Genomic DNA, 24,323 nt, shown 5'->3' on the forward strand with positions numbered 1-24,323 from the left:
TTTTATTATGATTTTTTTATTAGAATGGATGATACATCTCACTCAATATAACAAAAATTTGCTTCTCCTTTATGCTGCATGTCTAGTAGACGTCTATAGAAGGGCTTGCTCAGGTACTCAGGCTGATGGAAATTCATCCACAATTGCCAAGGCAGGAAATAAAATTCGGTAAATGGTGCACTGGCTCTTGGACAGCTTCCGCTAGAGGTGATACATGTCACTTTCTTTTCCATTTCACTGGCCAGAGCAGGTCCCACTGAAGAGTCTAACTTCTCTGTGCTGGAAGGCAAAAAGAAACATGTTAACAGCACTAAGAACTATATCATTCAACTTGCCCTCCCTCTCATAGGCAGAATACTTGTTTCTGTCTCAAAGGAGGCATCCTAAAATGTCCCATTCAGTGTAATCAAACTCAAAGCCTAGGATTTCTGGGCTATGTGTAGTACTTGTTATATTGGGTCCAGATGTAGCTTCTTGTGATCTTGAGACCTAAAACCAAAAATACAGAGGGTTTTTTTTTTTTTTCCCCCCTCCCTCCCCAGTTTACAATGCTGAAGCAGGGACTGAAATTTCTATTCAGAAAGGGAGAAAATGGGGGATAAAAAAACAGTTATTGGCCTGTAGCAATTCTGAGACCTTCATGAGCAGACATTGTAAGGGCCCCCAACATACTCATGGGACTCTTCGCTGGAGGAACTCTCGTTCATTTTCTGGGGCTCTTGGTTACTCCCAAGGCCCATCCTTCCTTGGCAGTGTTTGGAGTAGGCATTGGAGAATAATCCTTCCTTGGCAACCGAGCAGCTTTCTAAGCTTGCTACTTACAGAAGATTGGAGGCCCAAGGGTGGTTTTATCTCAGTTGAATGGTTTTAGTTCTGGCTCGTGATTTCTTTGGCTGTAAGATTAATTTATTCTGCTTCTGTTTGATTTCTTTTGGTATCATGTACCAATAGCCATACTACAATTCTTTTCTATAGATATACTACTAAGATTTGCTATAATTCTTTGTGGTTTTATCCTTATATTTCTGTCTATTTGATTGCAAGTGGCTTGAGTTTATCAGGCATTGATGGAAGAGCCATGCATTTTGGACATTTTTCTACAAGCCATTTTGTTGAAGTGCAAGGATTTACTAGGTGTTACATCCTTAGTTGAACTCTAGCTTTGAGACATCTTAATGCACTCGGGTTTTAACCAAAGAGTTGATTCTTGCTGTGAGGTCGAGTTTTCACTGTTTGTCGTCGTTCAAACCATTCATCAATATTACCTTTTATAGTTTAGGGTTGAAACAGTTGTTCCTTCAATCCTGTGAGTCCCTGTATGCAAGGAGTCTATTCCCTTTCATTCCTGCCTGCAAACTACTCATTCTCTCCTACACACACCTGTCTTAAAATAACTTGCTTTAAACAATGCCAACAGTTATCAAAGTACAATACTAACATCATGTCTTCTAAATTGCTTATCCTAGGAGCTATATGTTCATAATCTCCTTCTCAATTAGGATTTTGTTATAGCCGTACCCTACTTCTAGTTACCAATTTCTGTTTTAGTCAAGCTAGGTTATGCTGCAGTTAACAACCCCCCAAAATCTCAGTGGCTTAACTCAGGAAAAGTTGTTCTTGCTAATGTTATGTAGTTCAATGCGAGTTGGCAGCAGGCTGCCAGACTATGACTGTTCTTCATAGTCACCCAGGGACCCAGGCTGATGGACACATGCCATCATGATCATCACAGCATGGCAAAAGATACAGAAATTGAACACTGACATTTCTGGTCATATTTTATTGACCAAGTAACATGGTCATTCTTGACTTTGGATGGAGCTGGGAAGGGCAATCCTACCATCTATTCAGGAAATCTGGAATATTTATGAAGAACTTGAATAACTGCCTTATATTCTCTAATTATGACTAAACTGTGGCAGCTTCATATACTAAATTTTTGTTTTTACTGTTTAGACAATATACCTTAGGAAGGAGAAGAAAACTCTGATATGTAATTCTCTTTCTGTTCTTTCTCCTTCCCTTACTTTGCTCCCTCCAGAGAAAGTTTTTTCCCCCATTTCCTGCCACCATTACTATTCTCATATCATGTAGTTTTGATATCACCTCTTGAAGTAGCCAAGTAAGAATCTTACCACAAGGGATGACAAGAATACTTTTTTTTTCTGTTCCTTCAATTTCACTTGTCACATGTTCCTTGTTGTTCTGAATTCAAACAACCTCAATAGCTTTCAATCTCTTCATATGTTCCAAGCCCCCTGCACCCATCACCAAATCCATAGCAAATTTCTATTGTTGCTAAAATAAAGGATGAATGTCTTCAGAATTATCAGCATACATTAAAAAAAACTCTTTGTCTTTAATTTTTAATTTCAATAGGTTTTTTGGAGAACATGTGGCAGTTGGTTACAATGAATAAGTTCTTTAGTGGTGACTTCTGAGATTTCAGTGCACCCATCACTTGAGCAGTGTACCACTGTACCCAGTGTATAGTCTTTTATCCCTCACCCCATTCCCACCATTTCCCCCGAGTCCTCAAAGTCCATTGTATCATTCTTATGCCTTTGCTTCCTTAGCTTAGCTTCCACTTATGAGTGAGAACATACAGTGTTTGGTTTTACATTCCTGAGTTACTTCACTTAGAATAACGGTCTTTAATTCCATCTGAGTTGCTTCAGATGCCATTATTTTGTTTCTTTGTATGGCTGAGTAGTATTCCATGGTATATATGCACCACATTTTCTTTATCCACTTGATGATTGATTGATGGGCATTTGGGCTGGTTCCATATTCTTGCGATTGCAAATTGTGCTGCTATAAACATATATGTGCTAGTATCTTTTTTGTGTAATGACTTCTTTTCCTCTGAGTACATACCCAGGAGTGGGATTGCTGGATCAGATGGTAGTTCTACTTTTAGTTCTTTAAGGAATCTCCACACTGTTTTCCATAGTGGAAAACAGTGTACACAGTTGTACTAGTTTACACTGCCACCAACAGTATAAAACCGTTCCCTTTTCACCACATCCATGCCAACATTAGTTTTTGATATTTTTGATTATGGCCATTCTTGCAGGAGCGAGGCGGTATCACATAATGGTTCTTATTTGCATTTCCCTGGTAATTACTGACGTTGAGCATCTTTTCCTATGTTTGTTGAACATTTGTATATCTTCTTTTGAGAATTGTCTATTCATGTCCTTAGCTCACTTTTTGATGGGATTGTGTTTTTCTTGCTGATTTGAGTTTCTTGTAGATTCTGGATATTAGTCCTTTGTCGAATGTATAGATTGCTAGATTGTGAAGATTTTCTCCCACTCTGTGCGTTGTCTATCTGTTTACTCTGCTGGTTATTTCTTTTTGCTGTGCAGAAGCTTTTTTGCTTAATTAAGTCCTGTCTATTTATCTTTGTTTTTGTCCAACACAGGACTCTTTGAATAAAGATTTCCAGGCAAAGCCTTCTAAGAAATCATGAACATTTATTTCTACTTCTTATTTCCATGTCTAACACTCAAATAAATGTTTCTCTAGAAGCATTTGGTATTCACTTGGGAACTTCTGAGCCAGGGCAAATGTTTGCTTTTTGGCAGGGGCTTTGGCTATACTTGAACACAGACTTTGGAATTGTCCATGTTAAGTGGGGCTCACCTTTTCACAGTAAGGTACCTTTTGTTGTTTGCTGTGATTACCTTTCCCTGTTCTCTCTGTGCTCTTACTAATGTAACCAATCTCTGCTGGTAGAGTTTTTGCTGCCATGACAGTCTATCATGCATGAGTCCAAGCCATTCAAAATCATTTTTACTTTTAGAAAGACAGGGTCTTAAGCCAGAGGAGAATGATATTTGAATCTTACAATATCTATTAAATCCCGCTTAGATAAAACGCAGCTGAATAACCAGTTTACCCTTGTACCAAGCTACATATTCAGATAGAATGCCTTTTTTTTTTTTTTTTAAGCAAAACTATTGTTGGTCCTATGGTGCTTCAAGCTTTTAAGACAAAGATCACTGAAAGAGTGTTTAGATTTCAATTATCAGTTACATTTTAGTATCTACATCAGGACTTGAGTTAGATGTGTTGAGGATTTCTGTAGATATGTAACAAAACAGTCACCTACATCACATTTTAGAGTGATAACTTTTAGAGCTTTGTCTTAGGAGTCACTTCCAAATTTGAATTTTTTCAGGACTGATCACTTTCATATAGTTTTAAAATATGTTGAAACAAAGTTATTGATGTGTTGTTTGTTTTTTTATTTAACTATATTTTTGTATTCGTTAAAGTCTCTTCAGGACAGAAAGTCATGTTCTATGTCTCCTCAGGACACAGTTACCTCATACAACTACCCCCAGAAGGTAATATTCATAGTGTTATTAAGCAGTTACAATGGCCTGAACACAGAAAAATGAATTTTCTCTTTTCATTTACCTTCATCATACTTCAAAGCAACTGCTTTCATTCCTTTAGGTATTATTGTACCTTCTGGTGTCTGACACAGTGATTAGTAAATTAATTCAACAAATTATTGAGCATCTACTGTGTTCCAGACACTGTTCTATGTGCTGGCTTTAGATTACTCATAGTCTCCTGTGAGCCTCTTTTATATAAAGAGTGAGTTAATCTAAATTACCCATCAATTCTGTCTCATTAACTGAAACTTAATTTTAAAGCTTTCCTGTAGAATGGAGAGTCAGCATTATAAAAGGTAGCTGAAACCATAGGAGTAAACAAGATCATCCCGGGCAAAGGAAGAGATTGAGAAGGGCATTTACTAGAACAGAGCCCGTGGATTATCAAATTTTAGAAAATGGGCAGAGAAGGACCATCTAAGGAGGAAGGAAAAGCATGAGAGAGGAATATTATGGAAGCCCTAGGAAGAGAACGTTTCAAGGAGCAGCCAGGTGTCAGTTGCTGCCAAGAGGTCAAGCAACATAAGACTTAACAAAAGTCTACTAAGATTTGTTGACATAGAGACCACTGGTGACTTTGAATACAGTTTCAGAGAACCAGGGTGGGTAGCAGCCACACTGCAGTTGGGTGGGAAGAAAATGGAGACTCCCAGTGAGGACAGTATGTTCAAGAAGAGTCTGTTACCATTTATTGAATATCTTTCTGTGCACAGCCCCGTACTGGGTGCTGTGGAAAAATAGTTTATTCTCTTAAGGAGCTGTGGCCTAAGCAGAAAAAAAAATTACAGTCTTACAATGTTATAAAAAATGCAAGGCACCTTTTCTCTTTAAAAAAGAAAAAAGTGTAGGCCAGATGCAGTGGCTCATGCCTGTAATCCCAACACTTTGGGATGCTAAGGCGGGCAGATTGCTTGAGCCCAGGGGTTCAACACCAGCCTTGGCAACATGACAAAACCATCTCTACTAAAAATATAAAAAATTAGCTGGGCGTGATGGTGCGTGACTGTAGTCCTAAGCTACTCAGGAGGCTGAGGTGGGAGAATCACCTGAGCCTGGAAAGTTGAGGCTACAGTGAATGAAATCATGCCACTTCACTCCAGCCTGGGCGATGGGAGTGAGACTCTGTCTCAAAAAAAGGTGTTTGCTTGTGTGGGGCAATATATATGCATGTAAAAATGAGTTACAAATCTTTGGAATAATATGCAGGAAGCCCAGAGGTTAACTGTTTGGGGAGCGGGCAACTAGGTAGACGGAGGACAGGGCTTGGAGGGAAACTTTCCATTGTATACGATTTAATACTTGATTCTCAAATCATATTAATGTATTACCTTTTTAGAAATAAATGAATTAAAAAATTAAAGCTCTCAAGTGACCTAAGATCTTCTGAAAGAAATAACCTTCCTATATAAGGTTTACATAAAGGTTGACTTTCAGTGTTTTAGTTGTCTAAACTAATTACTATTTTCTGAAGTTTAGGATCAGATAATCTACTGTTTAAAAACCAAACTTAGAGTTTTGAACTTTCTTCCACACTTACAGGTGATGGGAAATATTGCAGCAGTTGCAGCTTCCTGTGCCAATAATGTTCCAGCTCCAGTCTTATCTAACGGTGCAGCAGCTAATCAAGCTATTAGTACCACTTCAGTTTCCTCACAGAATGCTATACAGCCTCTATTTGTATCTCCACCTACACACGGCAAGCCAGGTAGGTTATTAGCGGATATTTACTTTGGAAGCCTCTTTTCCTATTCATGAACATGCACATCCAGCTATTCTGGTAATTACATACCATTACTTTAATTTCCAGAATTAAATTTATTTAACCTACTTAATAAATTATGTTCTGCCATTGAGGAATCCATGAGATTTGAGAGTCAGGGATTCAAGTTTATTCTTGAATATTTTGTGCTGGTAAGATTTTATACCTTTCATTTTGCTACCTGCTGAATTAGGGGACTTGTACTAGTTTCTCAAACCTTGAGTTAAGTTTTATCGTGTAAGAGTTAAGATAGCGATGCTTCTCACCTTATAGCAGACTTTTCAGGAATTTATTCTATAAAACACGTTCCTTTGTAATGAATAATTGCCCTGTAAATATCATAATAAAAGATATAGGCTCTGGAATTTAAAAGATCTGGGTTAGAATCCTGGTTTTACTACTTATTGTGTAATTTTGCACAAATTATTGAAGCTTTTTATCTGTGGCTTGGGGGTACTGATAGTACCAATTCATGAAGTGGTTGTGGACTTTTCAGTGAGTTAATAAAATTTTAAATTATCAGCAGACTTTTAGGAAGGTGGTGGCAACAACAGCATTAGCTTTTCTGAGTCTCAAAATAAAAATGGAAATAGTGAAGTCAAAACCCATGACACCTACAAAAATCTAGGTGACAAGGTATCCCCATGAACCCCAGGATTTAAGCAGGTAGGGACAAACCACTAGTCACAAGACCTGCATGCTGTCAGGGTCTGTGAGGGAGCAAGAACATAGAAGCATTGAGGATGTTGTCTTATGTACCTGAGAATTCCAGTGAATAAGAATTCACTGAAAAGTAGGGCAGACAATTTGGAAGCAGCAGCCAAAGCTGGGAAGGGATTTGGTCTCTCTAATACTAGGTGAGTGCATGAGGCACATAGTAGAAGGACTTAAAGGGCTTAGAACAGTTTAACCTCTAACTCTTCAGAATTTGACCTGCCAGAGTTCCCTTTTAGAATTAGTATTCCTCACTGGGAAGAAACTGCTAAGAGTGGAATCTGAATTGATCAGGATAGAGAAAAGAGCAGGTCAGGGAAAAGAACAAAAGAAAAGGATTAAGGTCAAATGCTACACAAATATATCTTAAGGAATAAAAAGCAGAATATCCCTACAGACAATGAAAACATGTTAGAAATGAAACACTAAACAGATCTAAACAAACTAAAAACTGTGACAAACTATTTCAAAATGAGCTAAAGATATTAATAATACAAAACATTAAAGAATAACATAAATCAGAATTAGAAAAACTCACCTGAGGTGATAGAACTCAGGAAAGAATTATAAAGGGGATAAGGTCATTTTAGTAATGGAGACTAAACTGTAATGAGCTTGAGCAAATACAGGTTAAGTATTCTTTATTCAAAGTGCTTGGGACCAGAAGTGTTTTGGACTTAGGATTTTTTTAGATTTTGGAATATTTGCATTATGCTTGTTGAGCATTCCTAATCTGAAAATCCAAAATTCTCCAATGAGCATTTCCTTTGAGCACTATGTAGGCACTCAGAAAGTTTTGGAATTTGGAGCAGTTTGAATTTCAGATTTTCAAATTAGGGATACCCACTCTGTATGTACAGCAGATAATGCTTTAAGAGAAATAAGAGTGCTTTAGGCTTTAATTTTTTTTTTTTTTTTTTTTTTTTTTTGAGACGAGGTATTGCTCTGTCACCAAGACTGGAGTGCAGTGGCATGATCATGGCTCACTGCAGCCTGGATCTCCAGGGTTCAAGCAGTACTGCTGCCTCAGCCCCCTAGTACCTGGGACTATAGGCACACGCCACCACACTCGGCTAATTACTGTGTTTTTGTAGAGAGAGGGTCTTGCCATGTTGCCCAAGCTGGTCTTGAACTCCTAGGCTTAAGTGATCCACCCACCTCAGCCTCCCAAAGTGCTGGGATTACAGGCATGAGCCACCACACCCGGCCATAAACTTCAGAAAAAAAAAAAAGATGTAAGAAGAGGGAAATCTAAAATTGAAAAAAAAAATGAAGATAAAGATTTAAAAGCGACATATTTGAAGTTAGGCAAATGAGATCAAACACGGATAGAAGTCTCTGAAAAAACCAAAGTAAAGGAACAAAATAATACTAAAAGCTATAATTTAGAAAACTTTGCTGAAGTTTTGTATTAGGTTGTTTTCACACTGCTATAAAGAAATGCCTGAGACTGGGTAATATATAAAGGAAAGAGGTTTAATTTACTCACATTTCTGCGTGGCTGAGGAGGCCGCAGGAAACTTGCAATCATGGCGGAAAGCAAAGGGAAAGCAGACACCTTCTTTACAAGGCACCAGGAGAGAGAGAAAGAGCAGGAGAAACTGCCATTTATAAAACTATCAGATCTCATGAGAATTTACTCACTATCACAAGAACAGCATAGGGGAAACCACTCCCATGATCCAGCCACCTCCCACCAGGTCTGTCCCTTGACACCTGGGGATTACAACTCAGTTTACAATTCAAGATGAGATTTGGGTGGGGACACAAAGTCAAACCATAAGTTTAAAAAGTTTTAAAAGTACATACTTGAAACAGCACCCTGAATACCTGAGAATATTGACCCAGAGCAATAAACAGCAGAATATTGTAATAAAATTGCTAGAGTTAAAAAGTCCTAAGAGTCTATGGCATATAAGAGAAATACAATGATAATCATCAAACTTTGACAGCATTGCTTTATGCTAGAAGACAGTGGAATAACATTTAAGATACTCAAGGAAAGAATATGTGAACCAGCAATTTTATATCCAGTCAAACTGATTTTCAAGCACAAAGGGCAACATGTGAGAAACCAAGAATATTCTTCCCATGAGCCCTTCCTGATGAATCTGTGAGAACTGTGCTGTCAAGCAGGTTAATCACTAGCCACGTGTGGAAACTAAATTAATTACAGTTAAATAAAGTAAATCTGTAGTTCCTCAGTTGCATTAGCCACATACCAAGTGCTAAAAGCCACATGTGGCTAGTAGCTACTGTATTGGACAGCAGAGATATAGAATATTTCTATCACAAAAAGTTGTATTGGACAACAGTGTACTAGAGAATGAACTTTTGAGTTTTAGGCTACCAGAACAATTAGAGACATTGTTCTGGTATTGTGTACCAGAACAATTAGAGGCAGAACAATTAGAGACATAAGACGTGATGGTAAGTATTAAATACATAGTTACCTGTAGAAGTAAGACAAATGAGGGCTGAGAAGTTGAGACTATACTATGTAATAGCCTTATGTTTGGAGGATGTAGATGTAGTTATTTTTTTAAATGATAGAATTGAGAGAATATGGGCAAAGCATTTTTTCATGCTCTCAGTCACATCAGATTCTTTAGTTTAGATACTCAGAAAGTTATTCCAAGACTGTGTAATGTGAGCTAAAGCAAATGAGTAATTGTGGGATATTCTAATTTTATCCCCTGTGCCCTTGTGAACCAGGATTCTTAGTGTGGAAAAAAGGTAATGCAGATGTTATAGAGGTTAATTAAAAGCTTTTATACTCTTGAATTTGAATTAGAAATATCAGTATGAACTTGAGATATTTCATCTTTAAATATATGTATATGTTCCTCGCTCTGTCCACTGAAAGGCCTGAAAACAATAAGTATCCCTAGCACCTAGTTTGTTGTCTTAAAATACCATTTATTACTTTTAAAAATAAACGGCTCTGTGGAGAAATGGCTGATTCCAGGTCTGGGCAGGAAATGTTGAAGATGAGCCTGGAACATCTTGTCATACCAGATAGCAAGGAACATATCAAAGAGTATAGGCATTATGTCAAAAGGACTCAGAAACCATCACAAAGGGAGATTCCCACTGGCCAAAGCTGGAACAATTTGAGCCTCAACAATGATCGTTGCAATAGATTGGAATATACCAAGTATGTTGAATATAAAAGTTCTTAGTGATATTTTAAAAATTGCTTACTTTAAGAGGATAATAGGAAATCAATTTTCTTGAAAACTGGAACATGAAATAATCAAACATTTATTCTGCCTTCCTTATATGAAGTATACTACTGAATAGCCAAATAGATGAGGGGAAGTATGTTTTTGTAATAGTGTTCTAACTAATCAATTAAAAAGTGAAAATAATTTTTCAGTTCCTATTAAATGGATGGACATTAAACATCAGTAGCTACTAAGATTGCAAAGTCATTCAGACATTAGCTATAGATGTTATAGATGTCCCAAAGGAATCAGTCCTGAATCTGATTCAGTCTCCTGGATCTAGCTGCCTATTGACAGGAAATACAGAATAGCATGTTGGATTGCAGCATGAGTATGTAATCTGCAAAATCCAGATTATGGGAAGCTTGTCAGGTCAAAGGGCCCAGGTTCTTTAAAGCAGAACTTGTCAGGAAATGGATGGAGGACCAATAGATTAAGACATTCAGGAAATATCCAACTTTTTAATGGACGAGACTAAAAAACTACTGTTCAAGGATGCACATTTGAGTGACAAAACTCTGAAAAGACCCCAAGGAAGTGATTACTATTAAAGTCAAAACAACGGTTGGTTATGGTAGGAGGGAAAAGTATTTATAGACATGGGTAGTATCCACATTAAAATAACTCATTAAGCAGTATATTTGATTTGTTTGCTGTATCTGTTTTATTTATAAAAAGATAAAGTGAGCAGGGCATGGTGGTTCATGCCTGTAATCCCAGCACTCTGGGAGGCCGAGGCGGGCGGATCACCTGAGGTCAGGAGTTCGAGACCAGCCTGGCCAACATGGGGAAACCCCATCTCTACTAAAAATACAAAAATTAGCCGGGCATGGTGGCACATGCCTGTAATCCCAGCTACTCTGGAGGCTGAGGCAAGAGAATCACTTGAACTCAGAAGTTGGAGGTTGCATTGAGCTGAGATCACATCATTGCACTCCAGCCTGGGCAAGAGTGAGACTTTGTCTCAAAAAAAAAAAAGAGTGCTTAGCACAGTGCCTGGAACAAAAACATACAATAAATGTTAATGATGATATAATTTTTTCACTGGAAATGTTAATGTAGACACTACTTTTACTACTTTGTGCTAGTTGTAAGGGAAAATGTTTGCTGTCTGCTTCTAGCAGCTGTCTGAGCTTAAATTCAAGTGACAGATGAAGCAAGCATTGTAATGTTTTATTTATGTGGAATCATTGAAAGATTACGATTTAAATGCCAGATTTTTCTAAAAATGCATACTGCCTTCATTTATTTACTTTTTGTTCTATCAGTCACTTGATGAACCTCAACTATAGGTCTTCTTTACTAGATCTGGCTGATTTTCAGTTGCTCTTTGTCATTCTTGTCAATCCTATAGATGAAATGACTGATTTTTCCCACTTTGTTCTTCATATGTCTCTCTGGCAGGCCCCTTCCATCCTTAAGTGACTGCTAATCTGCCAGGTAACAAGATGTGATGATTGCCTTCAAATATGAGTCTCCTTTTAGGCATTAAATCCTGTCAACTTCAAACTCTGGGTTTCAGTAAATGTTCCCAAGTCTTTTGCCAGGGCTGGGATCAGTGACTGTCCCTGAGTGCAAAATTTAATGGAATGCCAAAAAAAAAAAAAAAAAACACAGTAATCAAGATAAATAACACTTTAATTCATCATTTTTAAAAATAAAGATTAATATAAAAAATTTGAGAACAAAGTATCAATTTTAAATAAAGACAGGATCTGTGGGTCAGGTTTAAGGTGCATTGAGTAAGGCATATACTCTTGGGGTCATGCAAGTACAGGGTTGGATCCTGTCTTTATTGAAAATTTTGATGTTGTATTCATAATAGTTTTCTTTGTATTAGTTTTGGTAGCCCCTTAAATTTTGCACTGGAGCATCTCACCACACCTTGGCCTTGGCCCTGCTCTGTGATTTCTAGAGAAGCAGCAGTATCTTATTATATATATTTATGTTTTCTTCTGAAGTGTCCTGAAGCAGACTACAGCTACATGGATGGGGGAAATCAGCATTCTGAATGCATTACATTGATTTCTTACTAGTATTTTAGAAGACGTTTCTATAATTCTTGAGCCATCCCTTGAAGTGTATCTGTTAAGCCTGTGGAGCTCTTCTTAAGTCTGAGGATGAGAAGCTCATGCATCTCTATAGAAACTTGAAATTGTAAAAGCTTTTACTTAGAGGGTTTATTGTAATACTGTGCATTTATAAGGAAGGTGAATTCAGACAAAGTAACCTCCAAATTGTGTCTACTCTTGATTCCTTCAGGCCCGTGAGAATGTATTTAGCCACTTCTATGTCTAGTAGTTGGTTTTTACCTAGCGATCATAATCACATTCTACTGTCTTCAGCTAATTGCCTTTCTCCATTTGCTTTTTTTTTTTAAAAAAAAATGGCATGATACGTTTTCAGTGCTAGTTTAAAAGGAATAAGAGCAGAGCTTTGTTGGAGGAGCCATTAAAAAATCTGTATCTAGAACATTTGGGGATATTCTGAAAATTAAGTTCCTTTCCCAAAACTGTAAAAGTAGAGATTTCGAAATATATGACAAAACTCCAAAACAGCTAGTTGAGCAAGCTTGAAAAACTGTTTAGATACAGTATAATTCATTTTTTTGGTGCCCAGTTCTGTGAGCTTTGACAAATGCATAGAGTTGTGTAACCACCACCACAATCAAGAGATAATTGCATCACTCCTAAACAGTTGTTTATCAAGTTTTACGTCACCTGAAGACACAGATCTATTACTGTTAGCCTGTAAATGTACAAAAGATATAGATGAGTATATTGTTAGTACTGGTCACTAAATGGAAACAATGTGGATTATGTCTTGCTAAAATATCAGAATAACAAATTCAGCTTGTGTGAATTGTTCCTATGCTCCTATGCTAAACTCAGTGTGCTAAAACTCTGACTTTAAACATTTATAGAATAAGACTAAACTTTCTGTGTTTCTCAGAGTTAAAATGATAATGCAGATAACAAAATGATGAAATTTTGTACTTGGATTTAAGCTGGCTAAAATTATTCAGTTAAACTTGAAGGTTTGTATTATTCATCTTTTGTAAAAAAAATTAACAAATTTGCGTGTTATGTCATACATATATGCAGGTATGTGTTTTTACTAGGTTGTAACCACATTGTTTCCTTTATTGTCATAGAGGATTAATATTTAAATATAATTACATCTGAATTTCTTATGTCAAAAACTTTTAAATATTGATTATTTCTAAGCTATAGTAACAGGTATAGAAAGCTAAAGGGATAAGATATTGTATCTAACCTGTTTTTAGATTCTGTACCTTCTTAGAAATGGAACGTTCATGATTTAAAGTTCCCTATATTCCTGAGATGCTACCAGTGGAAATCTTCAAGGATTGCTAAAATCTGTAGTCTGTGCACTTTAGTCCATCTCTTACTAGCTTCTGCATTTTGTGATTTGACTGAGAGTGACAGATTGCTGAAAACATTCTTAAATTTGCATTGGGTATTAAACTAAGTAAAAATTTTGCTTTAATTATGTTTTATTTATGTACCTGTTAGCTAAATGTTCAAAGTCTGATAGTCAAAGCTCTGCCTCTTCCAGTTTTTTCCCTTTTAATTTCCAATACTTTTCTTAAATCAAAATGACCTGTTATGAATTAGTTCTCCATTGTTAATGTCTAAGAGAATGTAGACAATTCACTGTCCAAGTTTTTTTTTTTAAAGCCAAACCTTAAGAATTAAGAGTTCTTTGACCATACTGGAGACAAGAAAAGTAGATGAGCCTACTGTTCATAAGGTGTTATAGTTGTGTATTGCTACTTTATGTTTTGTTTCTTTGTTAGTGATTGCCTCACCATCCTATCCATGCCATTCTGCTATTCCTCATGCTGGTGCCTCTCTACCACCACCACCACCACCACCACCACCACCACCACCACCACCACCTCCTCCTCCTCCTCCTCCTCCTCCTCCTGCTCTTGATGTGGGAGAGGCTTCAAACTTACAACCACCACCACCACTACCACCTCCACCTTATTCCTGTGATCCAAGCGGCAGTGATTTGCCTCAAGGTAAGTAGATTTTGAGACTTAGGTGAGGGGTCTGAGACTTAAAAAATATTGTTAGAGCATATCTCTCTTTGGTTGACCTATTGGGGAATGGGGAACCAAATGAAAATTGACTTGAGAGCACAATACTGGAAGTGACTAAGGAAAGGAGCAATTAAAAGCTGAAAACTGAGAATATCTTCTACATAATCAACAAGTGGATGGTTGAGTTGACATGTGCTGCTGTTTTGTTTTGTTTTTTTGGTAGCTACATGCCTACCCTGAAGAAGATTCTCAAATGGATATCTTTGCTTTTCTTAACTGTTTTTCCTTGCAAAACAGGACTTGGTGTCAGATTTTTCTTTATTTCTTAAATTCTTTCCACAAGTGCATGAATTATTGCAGTCTTTTATATTTAGAATTTCAACTGAATTTTAAAGATTTGGGGGAGTGGGGATTAGGAGTCTTATCTGCCTTGAATTTCAGCTGTGTTTTCTTAAACATCTAAGGAGTAGTTTTTCATTGGAAGTTCCTTATTACTCCTCAGTTTGGCATATTTCTCAAGAGAATTATAGTTGAGAATTGTTTGTAGCTTATACTTTCTTGCTATAATATTTTCTTGGTTTTTCTAGCTGCTTCTCTATTTTTGCTTTTTTTTTTCCAACCCCTAATCACCAAGATTTTCTTTAACTCCCTTCTGTTTTTTCCCTACCTTTAACTTCCCTGTTACTTCTATGTAGTTTATTCCTAAATCTAGCTAGCCTTGGCATCAGAAGTTTTAGTTACTTGTCTCCAGATACTTGCTAGACATTTTCACTTAGCTTTTCAGTTTTCATTTCAATAATGAAATTCCTCATATTTATCTTTTCCCCAGGCCACACAAAACATTGACTTTTCTCCTTGGTTTTTTATTTTGTTAATAGTGGTATCATTTCCACCTAATTTGCCCAATATCTAAACCCTGATTTCTTTACTACTCTCCCTTCCCTTACTTACCTGTACCCAAGATGTACTTAGTCACCACATAATGCTGATTTTGTATTTTTCCAATATTTTACTATGACAATATTCAAACATTCATCCAAGTTGAATTTTAGAATGAAGTCATATCTATCACTTAGATTCTATCATTAACGTTTATACTTTATCACATATCTATCCATCTTCCCCTCCATCCATCTCTATTAATCCATCTTCTTTTTGATACATTAAGTAAATTGTAGACATTTGTACGCTTCCCCATAAAAACTTCAGGATACATATCATTAAGTAGTTTTTTCCTTTTGATGTGCAGTTTACATATAATGTACAAAACTTAAATGCACATTAGCTTAGTTTTAACATATGCATGCATGCACTCGTGTAACCCAAATCCCTATCAAGGTATAAAGTATTAACATTGTGCCACAAATTTCCCTCATGCTCCTTCCCAGTTTTTCCCATGCTCTCCCTAGAGGCAACCACTGTTTGGACTTTTTTCTACCATAGATTAGTTTTACCTGTTTTAGGATTTTATAGAAATGTAATCATATAGTATATAATCTTTATGGAAAGCTTCTTAAACTTGGCATAATTTTGAGATTTGTCTGTTGTTGCATGTGTCAGTAGTCCATTTGTTTTCATTGCTGAATAGCATTTCATTGTATGACTGTTCTACAGTTTGTCCATTCTCCTGTTGGTGATAGATAGCTGGACTATTTCCAGTTTAGGGCTGTTACGAAAAAAGCTGCTATGAACATTCTTGTAAAAGTCTTTGTAAACATATGTTTTTATTTCCCTTGGGCAAATACCTAGCAGTGGAATTGCTGGGTCATAGAGAGATATGTGTTTACTTTTATCAGTAACTGCCAAACATTTTTCCAAAGTTGTACCATTTTACACTTCCACCAGCAGCGTATGAGAATTCCAGTAGTTTCTCTTGCTCACCAACGTTTATTGTCACCACACTCCTTAACTTTATCCATTCTGGTGACTGATCATGTTTTAAAAAAATCTATTTTATAGAGCAGTTTTCTGTTCCTTGCCAAATTGAGAGGAAGGCATAGGGATTTCCCATTTTCCACCAGCCCCCACATGTCCGTAGCCTCCCATATTATCAGTGTCCCCCACCATACCAGAGTGTGGAATATTTGATACAATGATGAACCTACCTTGGCACATCATTATCATCCAGAGGCCATAGTTTATATTAGTGTTCATTCTTGCTCTTGCACTTTCATGAGTTTGGAAAAATGAATGATGACATGTATCCTTAATTATAGCATCACATGGACGCTATAATGGAGCATTTCTACCCCAGAAATCTGTGCTCTGCCTATTATTATTCATCCCCCAACTCCTGGCAATCACTGATTTTTTACTGTCTCCATAGTTTTGACTTTTCCAGAATGGCATATAGTTGCAGTCATGCAATATATGCCTTTTCAGAGTGGCTCTTAGCAATATATATTTAAATTTCCTCACCAAATCATTATCTGAATGTACCACAGTTTATAGATCCATTCACCTACTGAATAACATCTTGGTTGCTTCCACTTTTGGTTACAGTTGCCTTAAACATCCACGTGCAAGTTTTTTTGTGGAAATATATATAGAGAGATGGAGTCTTGCTCTGTCACCCAGGCTGGAATGCAGTGGCGCGATCTCAGCTCATTGCAACCTCTGCCTCCCGAGCTCAAGCAATTCTCCTGCCTCAGCCTCCTGAGCAGCTGGGAATATAGGCACCCACCACCACACCTGGCTAATTTTTGTATTTTTAGTAGAGGTGGGGTTTCACCATGTTGGCCAGGCTGGTCTTGAACTCCTGACCTCGTGATCCACCCACCTCGGCCTCCCGAAGTGTTGGGACTACAGGTGTCAGCCACCGCGCCCTGTGGAAATATATTTTTAACTCCTTTGGGTAAACACCAAGGATTACAATTGCTCTGTTGAACAGGAATATGTTTTATTTGGTAAAAAACTGTCAAACTGTCTTCCAGAGTGGCTATACCATTTTGCATTCCCACCAGCAATGAATGAGTGTTCCTGTAGTTCCACATCCATGCCAGTATTTGGTATTGTCAGTGTTCTGGATTTTGGCCATTCTAATAGGTGTGTAATGATATCTCATTGTTTAAATTTGCATTTCTCTTATGAAATCCGACGTAGAGCATCTTTTCATGTGCTTATTTGCCATCTATATATCTTTGGTGAAACATCTCTTAAGGTGTTTGGCCCGTTTTTAATTCAGGTAGTTTACTTATTGAGTTCTAAGAGTTCTTTGTGTATTTTGGTTAACAGTCCATTATATCAGGTATGTCTTTTGCAAATATTTTTTCTAAGTCTGTGGCTTGTCTTTTCATTCTCTTAAGTGTCTTTCGCAGAGCAGATGTTTTTAATTTTAAAGAACTCTAACATATAAATTATTTCTTTTATGGATCATGCCTATGGTATTGTATCTAAAAAGTAATTGCCAGACTCGGGGTCATCTAGATTTTCTCCTATGTTATCGTCTAGGAGTTTTATGTTTTGCATTTTACTTTTAGGTCTGTGATCCATTTTGAGTGACTTTTTTGTGAAGTATGTAAAGTGTGTGTAGATTCATATTTTTGCATGTGGATGTCCAGTTGTTTGAGTACTTTTTTCATGTGCTTATTCGCCATTTGCATATTTTTTGTAAAGTGTTCACATATTTTGACTGCTTTCTTTTTTATTGGGTGCTTGTTATTGAGTTGCGGACGTTCTCTACATATTCTCTATGCTAGTCTTTTGTCAGGTATGTTTTGTGAATATCTGCTCCTATTCTGTGGCTTATCTATTTTCTTCATGGTGCTTTTTGATGGGTAGAGGATTTTAATTCTGATGAAATCTAATCATTTTTTGGTGTGTATTGCTTTCTGTAATCTAAGAAACTGGCCGGGCATGGTGGCTGGCACCTGTAATCCTAACACTTTTGGAGGCCAAGGCAGGCAGATCAATTGAGGTCAGGAGTTCGAGTCCAGCCTGGCCAACATGGTGAAACCCTGTCTCTACTAAAAATACAAGAATTAGCCGGGAGAGGTGGTGCGTGCCTGTAATGCTAGTCGGGAGGCTGAGGCCAGAGAATCACTTGAACCCAGGAGGTGGAGGTTGTACTGAGCTGAGATCATGCCACTGCACTCCAGCCTGGGTGACAGAGCGAAACTCTGACTTAATTTAAAAAAACAAAAAAACAACAAAAAACCTTTGCCTTATTTGTCTTACTCCAAAGTCATTATGATTGTTTCCTATGTTTTCCTTTAAAAGCTTAATTCATTTAGTTTTATGTTTAAGTCCACTGTCCATCTCAAATTCATTTTTGCGGATGGTGGAGGTGATTTTTTTTTTTTTTCTTTATGGATCTCCAGTATTCCAGCAGTACCATTTGTGGAAAAGATTTTCCTTTCCTCGTTGGATCACTTTGGTGTTTTAGTCAAAAATCAAATGACTGTTTTAAGTGCAGGTCTATTTCTTTGCCCTCTTTTGTTGCATTGATCAATTTTTTAATCCTTACATCAGTACTATACTGTCTTTTTAGTAAGGTTTGAAGTAAGGTAGGGTCATTTGCATGTCTCTTACACTATCAAATTTTACCCCAAAAAAAAAAAAACCCTCTGGAAATTAGGGATTGTGTTTATAATCTATAGCTCAATTTGGGGAGAATGCCAGTTCTTAACAGTATGGTCTCTTTGAATTCATGAACATGGTATCATAGTATACCCATCAATTTATTTAGGTTGCGTTTGGTTTCTCAACTTTTTTTTTTTTTTTTTGGTATAGCAGTCTTCTTCTACGTCTTCTGTTAAATGTGTTCCTATGTATTTGGGTTTTTGGAGCTGTAGTAAACAGAATTTTAAAACTTTTATTTTCCAATTTTGTCCTGTACATAAAAATAAAATTGATTTTTGCATGTTACCCTTGGCTGATTTATTAAAAATCTGTGTTTCACAGAGTGTTTTTAAAAAATACCCACTGCCTCTTTCCTAGGTCATGCCTTTATCACCTTGTCCCTGAACAGTTAGAGTAGCTTCTCCATTGGTCTCACTGCTCTGGTACTATTCCACTTTGTGTCTGTTCCTAGCTCAGAACTCTTCAGTGATTCTTTGGTTTCTGTAGATTAAAGTTCAACAGACTAAGTATGGCATTTATGACTTTCCACAATCTAGTCTCTATTCCAACCTTATCTCTTTCTACTCCTGTGTGAACTCTATGTAGCAGGTTTTCTTCTCCTAAGCCTTTGCTGGCGTGGTGCTTCAACTCAAATTCTTTCCCCATTCACTCTCCCATCTAAGTTCTTCTAACCCCGAGAATATATCATGTATTCATTAGTAGGTGCTCCCCATTCTCCCTGGCCTTAGCAATCGCTCCTCTAGTTTGGCCATGGATTTGCCTATTCTGGACATTTCATGTAAATAGAATCATACAATATGTGGGCTTTTGCAACTAACTTTTTTTCTCTAAGCATACTATTTTCAAGGTTCATGTTTTTGCATGTATCAGTACTTTATTCTTTTTTATGGCCAAAAAAATTGCATTGTGTGGATGTATTGGCATACTCCATTTTGTTGCACTTTGCTTTATTGTGTTTTACAGATACTGTGATTTTTATTTTTTTACAAATTGAAGATTTGTGAGAACCCTGTGTCAAGCAAATCTATTGGCACCATTTTTCCAACAGCACGTTCTCCCTTTTCTCCCTTCATTTCTGTCAGCATTTTTTTTTAGCAGTATTGTATTGTATTGTATTGTTTGTTTATTTATTTATTTATGTATTTTGAGATGGAGAGTCTCTGTCACCCAGGCTGGAGTGCAGTGGTGCAATCTTGGCTCACTACAACCTCTGCCTCCCAAGCTCAAGCAGTTCTCCTGCCTCAGCCTCCCAAGTAGCTGGCATTACAGGCACCCGCCACCATGCCCGGCTAATTTTTTGTATTTTTAGTAGAGATGGAGTTTCTCCATGTTGGCCAGGCTGGTCTTGAACTCCTGACCTCAAGTGGTTCGCCTGCCTTGGCCTCCCAGAGTGCCGAGAATACAGGCGTGAGCCACTGTGCCCGGCCAGCAATAACATATTTTAAAATTAAGGTATGTACATTGTTTTCTTAGACCTAACACCATTATACTCTTAAAAGACTACAGTATAGTGTATAAGCATAACTTTTTTTTTTTTTTTTGCAACAGAGTCTTGCTCTGTTGCCCGGCTGAAGTGCAGTGGTGCGATCTCAGCTCACAGAAACCTCCACCTCCCAGGTTCAAGTGATTCTCCTGCCTCAGCCTCCCGAGTAGCTGGGATTACAGGCACGTGCCACCACACCTGGCTAATTTTTGTATTTTTAGTAGAGATGGGGTTTCACCATGTTGGCCAGAATGGTCTCAATCTCCTGACCTCATGATCCATCCACCTTGGCCTCCCAAAGTGCTGGCATTACAGGCCTGGGCCACCACGCCCGGCTATAAGCATAACGCCCAGTACATAAGCATATTTACTAGGAAACCAAAAAATTGGTGTGACTCACTTCCTTGCAATATTGGCTTTATTTTTTTCTGGAACCAAAGCCATGATATCTCCAAAGTATGTCTGTATCATATTTTATCTATTAGTTGAGGAACATTTGGGTTGCTTTCACTTTCTGGCTATTAATACTGCTACGTGCGTTTGTGTATACAAGTTATTTGATACATATATGTATCGAGTAGAATCCCATGCCACTCATGAATTTATTTCCTGCTATTTTTTTAAAATATTCTGTAGCTTGAGCATTAGGCTTTATGCTGTTCTCCTATATAATAGTCAAAATACAAGCTGATTTTTAAAAAAATGGCAATAAATGTATTTGTATGTGTAGGGAGTCTCCAACTTCAAGAGGGGTTTTCTAAAAGTTCATCTGTTAGTGGAACTCAGGTTAGATTACTTTATAAATAAAAATATGTGTGGATCTCAGGTCAAACAATAAAAATAGATTTAGAGGTCCAATTGGAATGCTAAGAACAGTTTTTGTTCATTTATGAAATAGTTTAGTTTCATAACGTCGGGAGAAATTACCTTGCTCATTGCCCTTCTCTTTGGAGTTCTGGTGGTGGTATGTCAGTCATGGTAAATAAAAACAGGATGAATTGTTTCATATTGTTCTAATTGTCTCAGCAGGCATCACTGATCTCTGGCAGTAGAGTATTAGTCTGTACTGTATATAAGTGCTAGTAACTGAGGACCAAAATGATTGTTTATGTTCTAGAAGTGTATTAAAGTAAAAATTCCATCTTGAAACAAACAGGAAAATGCCTTTATTGGATTCTTCCTAAATATTACCGAAGTGACATTCCTGTAACATCTGCCTAAAATTAAGATTAGAAATAAAAATTTTATTTGGTAACTAAACCTTAGATGAGAAAATAATTTTACCTATATTGGTAGGTTACTATAAGGTAAAATTACTATAAGGTAAAATTGAGAGTGGTATTAATGTGGCAAGATTACATTGATATCTTAATAATGCTCAAACAGAAAAGCTTTTTTTTTTTTTAATTTTTTGAGATGGAGTCTCGCTCTGTCACCCAGGCTGGAGTGCAGTGGCATGATCTCGGCTCAGTGCAACCTCCACCTCTCAGATTCAAGTGATTCTCCTGCCTCAGCCTCCTGAGTAGCTGGGATTACAGGCACCCGCCACCATGTCCGGCTAATTTTTGTAGTTTTAGTAGAGACAGGGTTTCACCATGTTGGCCAGGATGGTCTTGAACTCCTGACCTCAAGTTATCTGCCCATCTAGGCCTCCCAAAGTGCCGGGATTACAGGCATGAGCCACTGTGCCCAGCCAGAAAAGCTTTTAAAAGATAATTCTAATTGCTTATGTCAGTCAAGTCACTAATTTTTTTGATTTTTAATTTTAGATACAAAAGTTTTGCAGTACTATTTCAATCTAGGATTGCAGGTAAGTGCCATGTTAAAATTTCTTTGATAAGCCCTATTTTCAAAGTATAGACCGTTTTGATAATCAGACTCTTGAACTTCAAAAGCCAAAAGCACTAAGGGGAATAAAAATTTTATTTCTGTCTAAGAGATCTCTGAAGATGACATAGTTCAGTTGTCTGCTTTAGCCTCCCAGTGCTTTAGTTTCTCTTATAAAATAGTCGTTAAACTGAAGAGAGGGGTACTGGGCTGTAAGCAGCACAATCAGCATATATTAGATGAGCCATCATATTTAAAATTACATGCTAACTTTTCACTGTGGTGTTCTGTCTCAAAATAAATGAATTATCCTAAAATATTTTTATGACTGTCTTTCCATTTTATGTGAAAATTAGACAAATTCAAAGAAATTTAAGGCACTGTATTTTGTTCTTTGAAACCAATGAGAACAAAGACACAACGTACCAGAATCTTTGAGACACAGCTAAAGCAGTGTTTAGAGGGAAATTTATAGCACTAAATACCCACATGAGAAACTGGGAAATATGTAAAATCAACACCTTAACATCACAATTAAAAGAACTAGAGAAGCAAAAGCAAACAAATTCAAAAGCTAGCAAAAGACAAGAAATAACTAAGATCAGAGCAGAGCTGATAGAGACACAAAAAACCCTTCAAAAAAATCTGAATCCAGGAGCTGGTTTGTTTTGAAAAGATTAACAAAATAGATAGACCATTAGCCAGGTGAATAAAGAAGAAAAGAGAGAAGAATCAAATAGACACAATAAAAAATGATACCACAGAAATACAAACTGCCATCAGAGAATACTATAAACACCTCTATGCAAATAAACTAGAAAATCTAGAAGAAATGGATAAATTCCTGGACACACACACCCTCCCAAGACTAAACCAGGAAGAAGTCGAATTCCTGAGTAGACCAATAACAAGTTCTGAAATTGAGGCAGTAATTAATAGCCTACCAACCAAAAAAAGTCCAGGACCAGATGGATTCACAGCCGAACTCTACCAGAGGTACAAAGAGGAGCTGGTACCATTCCTTCTGAATGATTCCAATCAATAGAAAGAGAGGGACTCCTTTCTAACTCATTTTATGAAGCCAGCATCATCCTGATACCAAAACCTGGCAGAGACAAACAAAAAAAAGAAAATTTCAGGCCAATATCCCTGATGAACATCGATGTGAAAATCCTCAATAAAATACTGGCAAACCGAATCCAGCAGCACATTAAAAAGCTTATCCACCACAATCAAGTCGGCTTCATCCCTGGGATGCAAGGGTGGTTCAACATATGCAAATCAAGAAATGTAATCCATCACATAAACAGAACCAATGACAAAAACCACATGATTATCTCAATAGATGCAGAAAAGGTCTTCTATAAAATTCAACACCCCTTCATGCTAAAAACTCTCTATAAACTAGGTATTGATGGAATGTATCTCAAATTAACAAGAGCTATTTATGACAAACCCACAGTCAATATCATACTGAATGGGCAAAAGCTGGAAGCATTCCCTTTGAAAACCGGTACAAGAAAAGGATGTCCTCTCTCTCCACTCCTATTCGGCATAGTATAGGAAGTGCTGGCCAGGGCAGTCAGGCAAGAGAGAAAGGGTATACGAATAGGAAGACAGGAAGTCACATTGTCTTTGTTTGCAGATGACATAATTATATATTTTAAAAACCCCATTTTCTCAGCCCAAAAACTCCTTAAGCTGATAAGCAACTTCAGCAAAGTTGAAGTTGTGTGCAACACAAAATCAGTGTGCAAAAATCACAAGCATTTCTATACACCAATAATAGCCAAATCATGAGTGAATTCCCATTCACAATTGCTACAAAGAGAATAAAATACCTAGGAATCCAACTTACAAGGGATGGGAAGGACCTCTTCAAGGAGAACTACAAATCACTGCTCAGTGATATAAGAGAGGACATAAACAAAGGGAAAAACATTCCATGCTTATGGATAGGAAAAATCAATATCGTGAAAATGGCCATACTGCCCAAAGTAATTTATAGATTCAATGCTATTCCCATCAAACTACCATTGACTTCCTTCACAGAATTAGAAAAAAACTACTTTAAATTTCATATGGAACCAAAAAGAGTCCATATAGCCAAGACAATCCCAAGCAAAAAGAACAAAGCTGGAGGCATCATGCTATCTGACTTCAAACTATTTTACAAGGCCACAGTAACCAAAACAGCATGGTATTGGTACCAAAACAGGTATGTAGACCAATAGAACAGAACAGAGGACTCAGA

The 24,323-nt window shown here is 37.1% G+C and overlaps 1 protein-coding gene across 9 annotated transcripts in view; it reads left to right on the top strand.

The window, feature by feature from the left end:
• The window catches only part of ALG13 (ALG13 UDP-N-acetylglucosaminyltransferase subunit), an 80,416-nt gene that overhangs the window by 50,580 nt on the left and 5,513 nt on the right, over positions 1-24,323 (top strand). For 8 of the 9 annotated variants that reach the window (XM_024240676.3, XM_024240685.2, XM_024240677.3 and 5 more), the window contains 4 exons: positions 4,284-4,355; positions 5,949-6,114; positions 13,930-14,157; positions 22,012-22,052. In XM_024240676.3, the coding sequence (XP_024096444.1) occupies positions 4,284-4,355; positions 5,949-6,114; positions 13,930-14,157; positions 22,012-22,052 (507 nt within the window). The remainder of the gene's footprint in view (positions 1-4,283; positions 4,356-5,948; positions 6,115-13,929; positions 14,158-22,011; positions 22,053-24,323) is intronic. The other variant, XM_054544977.2, reaches the window with a different exon arrangement.

Source organism: Pongo abelii, chromosome X (genome assembly GCF_028885655.2).
Source record: "Pongo abelii isolate AG06213 chromosome X, NHGRI_mPonAbe1-v2.0_pri, whole genome shotgun sequence".
Taxonomy (NCBI): Eukaryota; Metazoa; Chordata; class Mammalia; order Primates; family Hominidae; genus Pongo; species Pongo abelii.